This window comes from Bos taurus, chromosome 26, assembly GCF_002263795.3.
Source record: "Bos taurus isolate L1 Dominette 01449 registration number 42190680 breed Hereford chromosome 26, ARS-UCD2.0, whole genome shotgun sequence".
Taxonomy (NCBI): domain Eukaryota; kingdom Metazoa; phylum Chordata; class Mammalia; order Artiodactyla; family Bovidae; genus Bos; species Bos taurus.
This window is the reverse complement of record NC_037353.1, coordinates 42,549,059-42,558,211: the sequence shown is the minus strand read 5'-3', so window position 1 is coordinate 42,558,211 and position 9,153 is coordinate 42,549,059. Positions and strand designations below refer to the sequence as shown.

Here is a 9,153-nt window from a genome sequence, read left to right as displayed (position 1 = left end):
AACATATCCTCACCAAAGATTCTATATCCTCAAGCACATTGCTTGAAACTTGGCAGGGAGCCGGGCCAGCGTCTCAAGGCTATGTCTGTAGAGGGTTTCCTTGTGCAGGCGAGGAAAATCATAAATAGACAGAGCTCTTGTCCTGAGATAGACCTCAGACCAATGAGAAGCCCTCTGGGCATAAAGACCTTCAGGAGGGGTTTCAACTACTCTCAGCGATGCCTGGGGTTCCAACCCTGTGACACCAGGACTCACAAACTAAAACAAAATCCAGACTCAGGTAAAGAGACATTATTCAAAATGATTATAATGATAAAGAGAAGGAACTAACCACAAGACTGGCAACAATCTAAAGCTCAGTAGTAAGGAATCTTTCTGCAGTTAGGAGACCAGGGGCTGGAAAGGATGGAGGTGACAGGCTGAGAGCAGGTGATCAGAAGATGCTTCTCCTTGTGGGCAGCTGATTCCAGAGGGTCTTCAAGGAATGTTGTTCTCTTTTGCAACGCTTGTCCACTCAGGCCTGAGCAGAGATCACTAAGCTGTGGGATGGAGAACAGGTTAAGTAGAGTTTAAGGAGCATTTTCTTCCAATTGACATGTGGGTGAAATTGCAGTCAATCATTAATGAGGAAAAAATACACTCTTGAGGGACTGTGCTTGGTTTGTTTTAGGTTACATATATATCTGGTCCCATTACTTCATGGCAAATATATGGGGAAACAGTGGAAACAGTGAAAACAGACTTTATTTGGGGGGGCTTAAAAATCACTGCAGATGGTGACTGCAGCCATGAAATTAAAAGACACTTACTCCTTGGAAGAAAAGTTATGACCAACCTAGATAGCATATTGAAAAGCAGAGACTTTACTTTGCCAACAAAGGTCCTTCTAGTCAAGGCTATGGTTTTTCCAGTGGTCATGTATGGATGTGAGAGTTGGACTGTGAAGAATACTGAGTGCAGAAAAGTTGATGCTTTTGAACTGTGGTGTTGGAGAAAACTTGAGAGTCACTTGGACTGCAAGGAGATCCAACCAGTCCATCCTGAAGGAGATCAGTCCTGAATGTTCATTGGAAGGACTGATGCTGAAGCTGAAGCTCCAATACTTGGGCCACCTGATGCGAAGAACTAACTGATGCTGGGAAAGATTGAAGGTGGGAGGAGAGGGGGACGACAGAGGATGGGACGGCTGAATGGCATCACTGACTCAATGGACATGAGTTTGAGTAAATTCCAGGCATTGGTGATGGACAGGGAGGCCTGGCATGCTGCAGTCCATGGGGCCGCAGAGTCGGACATGACTGAGTGGCTGAACTGAACTGACTGATATATGCCTGCTGCTGCTGCTGCTAAGTCGCTTCAGTCGTGTCCGACTCTGTGTGACCCCATAGATGGCAGCCCACCAGGCTCTGCCGTCCCTGGGATTCTCCAGGCAAGAACACTGGAGTGGGTTGCCATTTTCTTCTCCAATGCATGAAAGTGAAAGTGAAGTCGATCAGTCGTGTCTGACTCTTCACAACCCCATGGACTGCAGCCTATCAGGTTCCTCCATCCATGGGATTTTCCAGGCAAGAGTACTGGAGTGGGTTGCCATTGCCTTCTCCAGATATATGCCTAAAGGATTTTAATATGATCAGGAAGGGAAATTTTATATTTGAGAGGGAATGATCATCTTGTTTAGATGTAAAATAAAACTTGTAAAAGAATTTTCATGTCAGATCTTCACAACTGCAAGATCTGTGGATGCAGAAAGGCTGTCATAGAACTGGTGGATCTTTCTGGAGAAGGAAATGGCTACCCACTCCAGTGTTCTTGCCTGGAGAATCCCATGGACAGAGGAGCCTGGCAGGCTACTGTCTATGGGGTCGCAAGAGTCAGACATGACTGAGCGACTTTCACTTTCACTTCACTTCACTAGGTCACACTGCCTCTGGCTCATCTGCTGACAATGGAGTTTATTTCAACAATCATATAAATACCACACGCCCAACTTCCCTGTACCATGCACAGAGAAGGAGGACTTATCAGCAGGTGCCTGCCTCCTTTTACCTACCTTGTGGATCCTGAAAGTATAACACTTCATAGAAAGAAGCTGGGTGCTCAGGCTCTCTGATGTACTTGACAGTCATGATACTGCCAGAAGATCTATAATCCATGAGTGAACCTTCACAAATCTTCCCTAAGACAGGAGATCCTGGCAGCCCATCTATAATCTCCAGAGACTCTTTATTACAGTTGAGTCTGTTGGAGCAGAAAGAAGGGCAGGCATCAGCCTTTGGAATCATGGTCCCTCCGGCAGGCAGCCTCCCCTGTCTAGACCCAATGCAATCACATAGCTTTGCTCACCAGACTTCCCAGGCACGGTGCCCACAGGGAAGGAGACTCACCCTTCTGGAGGAGGGGATGGTGGTTACCCAGGACCCTCCCCACACCAGGGCTGCAGGTGACTCCTTGCCTCCTGAGCAGCCCCACTGATGGGGCTCAGGGAAGCCCACCCAGGACTCTGGGATCAGGAGCCACTGGAGGGAATAGTACAGTCAACCCTGAGGACTGTTTCCTTGGGCAACAAGAATGGAGTCAGTTGAGGCCCAGACATGCGTGTGTGACTCCACTCCTGCTTCACCTTCTACACCCCTGACACAAGGAACCCAGGACCCCCTATTAGCCTCCAGGATCTAGAGAGGCGAGAGGGGCGTCCAGCTCTCCCTGCTGTGGGCAAAGTGCACGCTCGGGGTGTCACACTCCTGCTGAGGTCTCTGTCTCCTCCTCCTGCCCATCAGACCTCACCCCACCCTGTCTTCCTCTCTCAGCCACCAGCGTGTGTTCCAGCCAGGAGCGAGGTTGGAGCCTCTCTGGGCTAAAACGAGACACGGAAGGGACATCTCACGAGGACACACACTCAGCTCCCTCTATACTAGCTCACTCTTGGACAGACTGATTCTTCCTGGTCCCAAGGACAGTCATATACAAAACTGGCCTTGGAGAGGGTCAAAGGAACAATAATGAAAATTTTAAGAATAATCTACCCCTCTGATCCTAACAGAAATGGTGATGTAGGAAACACCTGCTTCCTTCAGCCCTGGTGTGTGGTTTCGGTAGATGGTCTGAGCCCTGCTGTGAGGCAGGCATTGCCAGGTTGTCCTCACACAGAGCAGCTCCTCCATCTAGTGGAGACCTGACCCTGTGGAAGGTCTGGAGGGACAGGGCCCTCAGTCACAAGATAACATCACCTGTCTCAGCCACCACTGTGGACAATACATCACTTGGTCTGCAATTGGTGGCAATGTGGCCCCTGTATTAATATCTGTGAAGAGTAACCTACTATAGAAATGCTACAACTTATTGCTACCTTGACAGTGCTTTCTGTTGCAGTATTATTCATCCTGTCTTTTAATTGTTCATTCAGTCTTTCATTCATCCACTCAGTCACTAGTTAGAAAACATTTCTTAACCGCCAAAAATAAGACTCCCTTTCTTGTAGGCACAAACTCAGACATGGGCAGGAATGGTGCGTGCATCATCGCTCAGTCATGTCACTCAACTCTTTGAGACCCTGTGGACTGTGGCCCATCAGGCTCCTCTATCCGTGGGATTCTCCAGGCAAGAATATTGAAATGGGATGCCAGTCCCTTCTCCAGGGGATCTTCCCAAAGCAGGTAATATATGGAGCACAAATCCGAGAAATATCTGCCCAGCTGTGGACAGAGTCAGAGCAGGGGTTTCATGTGTGATGGAAAAGTTCTTCCAGTGAACTCGTGAACTAGGAAATGAGGACCCTAAGCAGCAGGTGGTGAGTCTGGGAGAGGTGGAAGGTGCCTTTCAGGTAGAGGGGACAGTGTGAGCAAAGGCTTAGAGCTGCCCAACAGTCTGATGGGTCCACAGCTCAGTGTGTGCTGGCTCAGCTCAGAGAGGGGACAGAGGGGAGAAGAGGTTAGAAGGGAGGGGAGGTCGGGGTCCCCTGGAGGGATCTGAAAGCCATGCAAGGAGGGTCAGCTCTATGCAGAGGGCAGGGGGCCATGCAGGGTCATCAGCAGGAGTGAGCTGGAGTCAGGATGTGTCTGGATGTGTGTGCTTGGTGGTGCAGGGGGAACGGGAAGGGGCAAAGAGGGGCACCTTCCCATAAAACCACACCATCAGCAAAGAACACTCAACTGAGTACTTACTGGAGATATTGGATAGACACCCTAACATGGTACTCTGGTGGCATCTGGATAGTCCAGACACAGTTTGTTTTCGGTCCGTAATAGGTGGCGATCACTCCAGACTCCTCTTTGAGGATTCCCCCACAGTTAGTATTCCCTATAACAGAAGAAAGGATTCCAGTCTCCCAGAAGGTGCACCAGGCTGCTGAGCTCTGTGCCACCCCTCGCCCACCCCACTGCAGGTGGTCCTGACTCCCACTCCCCAATCACAAACAGACATCCACCATGCAGTCTGAGCATCCAGGAAAATGTGGTTTTCAAGGTTTTACTCTTTTCAGAATTTTAAAGAGATCCATACCCTTTACTGCAGTTTGTTTTGATCCTTGAAAAATATAAGAGTTTAACACCTTGTCAGCAAAACATTGTTTGTCAAGTGAAAGTGCAAGTCGCTCAGACGTGTCCAACTCTTTGCGACCCCATGGACTATACAGTCCATGGAATTCTCCAGGCCAGAATACTGGAGTGGGTAGCTGTTCCCTTCTCCAGGGGCTCTTCCCAACCTAGGGATCAACCCAGGTATCCCACATTACAGGCATATTCTTTACCAGCCGAACCGCCAGAGAAGCCCATTGTTTGCAAAGTGAAGATAAAATAGCACTTTCGTCATTGGTGTTTTGATCAAATGAGTTCAAGTTTTACCTGGACCTGAAAATCACTAGGGAAATCAGTCAATCATCGATTGATCAATCATCAGTCACTCAATCATCTATCAGCCCCCACATCAGGGGGCAAGCTTTCTCTTTGCCCAGCACCCCCCTGATGCCAAAGCACCCTCTGCCTGGAGGCTCTCATATCTGACATTGGACATGGTGATGCCCCTCAGCCCTCCAGGCTCCAGCCACTGAAGGTGGCTCCATAGTCCTGGGACACCTGCGCTGTGGAGAGGTGGTCCCATTCCTGCCTCATGAGGTTGTGCAGGCAGGAGGGCAGGGGAAGCTCCTGGGTTGTGGAGGTGAGGAGGGGAGGGAGAAGGAACAAGGTGGGAGTCGTAGGAGGTCAGGTTATGGGACCCCAGGGATTTTTAAGACCAAGGCTGACGGTCAGCTCCGGAAACGCCAAGTTCCTTTAACCAAAAGGTAAACGACACCAGTGTTTCCAGGACAGGCATCTGAACTGAAGCCCTAAAGCACTGCTCCCCGTGAGGAGCATAAAGTGGTAAAGCATTAAGACGGTACTTACGGGGGAGCCAGTCCATTGAATCCACTGTGGCTGGAAAGACATCAAAAGAGAACAACAAATGAAAAGCTGGAAGTTACTGAAGTGTCAAGGCTATATAGCACATACAGTGAGCACCCTGTGAGGAGGGGCTGTGTTTCCAGGGATCGTGCTGGGCACACAATACTTGGCTGCCCTCATCCTCGGAAGAGCTGGGTCCTGCAGGGACAGAGCAGGAAGGAAGTCTGGCGCTCAGCCATCAGGACTCGCTTATTCAGCTGTGACTGTCTGTTTCTCAGGCCCACTCAGTGAAAATGAATGTTCTGGTTCTGGAGCCACAGTCAGACAAGTCAGCTCTCAGGAGGCTGAGTGGCTTCTCCAGTTAACCTGGGAGTTTCTGCTCGGCAGGTTGAACCTGCTGTTTCCTAGGAAACCTCTCAGTCCCGGGCCAAACAGAACAGAGGGGCACTCAAAAATAACTTGAGTATTTTTTGTAATTCTTCAATGAGACCAATGATGAATTTGCTTTTGGTGTAAATACATGGAATAAAAATCTCAGCTGAGAAGAAATAAGAATTCTTAATTTATGCAAGTTTCACCATATCAGGGAACTGAGGCAGTGACCTGACAGCAATCACTGTTTCCTCTGGTGTTGTGGCTTGTAGTTTATCCTCAGGGCGTGACAAGTGGGCACAGCCAGCTCAGGAAACAGACTGGGGCCCAGTGCGCCTCGGGTGAGAGCTGGGTGGCTTTAGACAAGGTATTTATTCTCACAAACCTCAGTCCATGCACCTGTAAACTGGAAATTTAATAGTAACAGCCTCCTTGGTTCCAGAGGACAGTTCACGTGCACACAGCTCGGTGCCCATCCCAGAGAGGCTGTCCACTATGCTCCCTGCCACTGGCAACCTCCCACCACATTCCTTTCCCATAGACACTGCTTTCCTCAGTAGATTGAAATCAACAAGCGCTCTGGAAGCTATGTGACCATAGATGTCAACCAGGACACTGGGGTCCATCTCCAGCTGCCCGTCCTGAGTACCGAAGTGGCACAGGGTTGGGGGCCACAAAGGAAACCTCCCCACCCTGGAGCGTCCGTCTCGTCTGCTCTGGAAAATACAAATCGAGGTTTCTCTGAAAGCAGATCTCAAGGGCAGAATCACACAACTTCCCACCACGGACCTGCACATACAGTGACCTCCTCTGATCTAGAATCTAAGGTCCCGGCTTTGAAGCAGGGGAACAAGCAGCCCCTTGGAGGAGTTCAGGACACGTCACCCCAAAACATGCCATCCTGATCTGTTGATTTGAACTGATGGCGCTTGAGAAACAGCAAAGCTGCCCACAAAGTGTCCCAGGAGCAGGGCTCCCCTTCCCCACCCCCCACAGCCCCAGACCAGGGAGATGGGAAGGTCCTGATCACAGGAGACAGGGATAAATGCTGAGAAGGATCTGTGCCCACACACTGACAGCACAAGCCCAAGCTGTCCACTTGGCTCCTGGTCACGAGCACAGTAGCCTGCAGAGGAGCAGGGGAGGAGAGTGTGGGTCGATGAAAGAGGAGCTGGAGCAGAAAAGCACAGAGAAGGGGGCGGGACAGAGTAAGACCCACAGAGAGCGAGGAGGAAGGAGACAGAAAGAGCAAGGAGGAAGGAGACAGGCTTCCCTGAAGGCACGGCCATCTCTTCTTTCCCTCCAGCACCAAGAATCTTCGTGGGTCCCTCCATGTTCAGTGCAGGCCCAGTACACAGCCCCCCTGCAGGGCTAAGACCCCCCCCACCCCCATCCCCACTCCCCTCGTAGGACATCCTCAGCCTTGCTGGGAGCTGCTGCTCCTGCCGGTCATCCCAGAGCTCGTGTTGCTGCCACGTCTCCATCCCGGGGGCAGAGGCAGAGCAGCCCACCTGTCCTGGGGCTTCTGCAGGGGCCCCCACTTCCCCCTGGATGCCACCATCCAATCAGGTCCAGCCAGGGTCCCACCTACAACATTCACACCATCACACTTCCAAGACCCCTGCAAAGCTGACCACGTCTGGTTCACCTCCTCCAGGTCTGGGCTGAGGGCTGGCTGTCCCACAGGGCATCCCAGGGGACATTGGCTAAAGCAGAGGGGTCCCAGGGAATGCATACCAGAACAAGGATGGACAGCCCAGAAAATGTTTTAAAATCACTGTATACTCAGCCGTGGGTCATGACCATCCTGCTGGACACTCCTCCTCCAGGCCAGGCTAAGGGTGGCATCTCCTTGGAGGAGGGCAGCTTGCAGACCCTCTTCTTGGACAACAAGTAAACTGCACAGACTCTCTAGGTTGAACAGGAAGCAGAGAGGCCCCAGGGGCAAGGGGCTGGGGGCCAGGCTTACCTGTGCTGAGCAGCAAGGCCCAAGGGATGACGCTGGACAGCTTCATCTTCACAGCCTGGCACCAGCCTCAGCACTGAGCCCGGCCCCGGAGGCCTGGGGCTATATACACACAGCAGCTGACACCTGACCTCCTCTTCCCCTGGAGCCCAGCCCCGCAGGGCTGCGGGAGTCCCCAGTTCTCTAGGAGAAGCGGGCTGCCTGCTGCTTTCTCTGTGTCTTTGTCACACACTTTCTGTGCCTTTATCCCCTGGGAAATAATGACCAATTTCTTTTCTTCCTCTCCTCTTCCTGCGGTCCTAGATAATAGGTGACATGGACCAATGGCCACACAGAACTCTTATTTGGGAGCCCTCCTGTCTGAGGTTAAGCTTCAGCATGTTCACCTCCAGTGACTTGCATAAGCCTCACAACACCTTGGACAGGAGAGGACCTGAGACCCAGAGAGGCCAAGGGACTTGCCCACATTCCAGGGCACCAGTGGCAGAAGCAGGACCAGTCTGACGTCCCAGCTGCCTGGTCTTAAGAGCCCTCCTGTGTCACTCAGGGCAAAGGCAGGTAAACAGCCCCATGTCTGCTCCAGGTGCACGTGTCACAATTGGTGGGGCAGCCAGAGTACATGTCAGCCTGCGTGTGGTGTGTCCACAAGGGAGAAAGGTAGGCACATGTTGGCATTTATTCTATGTTTATACCAACACCCACATGGCTCTGATAGTGAGGTATTACAGTTATGAGAACGCAGAAGAGCTCCTTGTTGAAAACGTGTAGCGGATTCCTAACATGTTCCATCCAAGTTTACTTTATAAGGAAACTTTATAAGTACTTTATAAGTCAACTTTCTACTACCTATTTATCCAAGGAAATGAAAATATGGCCACACAGAACATTATTCATGAATATTCATAGCTTCATTATTTGTAACAGAGAGTGGTTAAAAACCCAAATGTCCATTCATTGTTGAATGCATAAATAAAACACAGTCTGTTTGTATAATGGAAGTCATTCGACCATTTAAAGGAACACAAGCCCAATTGTCTTTCAAGGAGCATTAGCAACTACACACCAACCAGGAGAACGCTATGTCCATTTTCCTGACCTTAAAAACTCTGCATTTTACTAAATCTTTCAAAATTCCATGCTGATTAGAAATGCTTAAAATAATATCTTTTTAAAAATATGCATTTCTCCAACTGCCAGTAGGGTTGGCTGCTTTTCCAATGGGGATGTAGCTTAGTGGCAGAGTGTGTGCTTAGCATGCATGAGGTCCTGGGTTCAATCCTGGGCACCTCCAGCTTTCTTGGAGGGGGGGTGGTGTGGAATTTGTTTTGGGTTCTAAATCAGTACTAGACGCATCCTCATTTGCTAAGAACGCCCACCGCTTGCCCACTTTTTTAGTTCATTTTGAGTTTCCCTGGTGGCTCAGACAGTAAAAGCGTCTGC

General features: G+C 50.4%; 1 protein-coding gene across 1 annotated transcript; it reads right to left on the bottom strand.

Annotated features, from left to right (window-relative positions):
• Positions 1-289: 289 nt before the first annotated feature.
• On the bottom strand, positions 290-8,249 carry SPADH1 (spermadhesin 1). The gene is given in 5 exon segments (NM_174616.3): positions 290-539; positions 2,051-2,238; positions 4,161-4,296; positions 5,379-5,408; positions 7,717-8,249. Coding segments are annotated over 5 exon segments (405 nt in total). The 5' UTR covers positions 7,763-8,249; the 3' UTR covers positions 290-534.
• Positions 8,250-9,153: the final 904 nt, after the last annotated feature.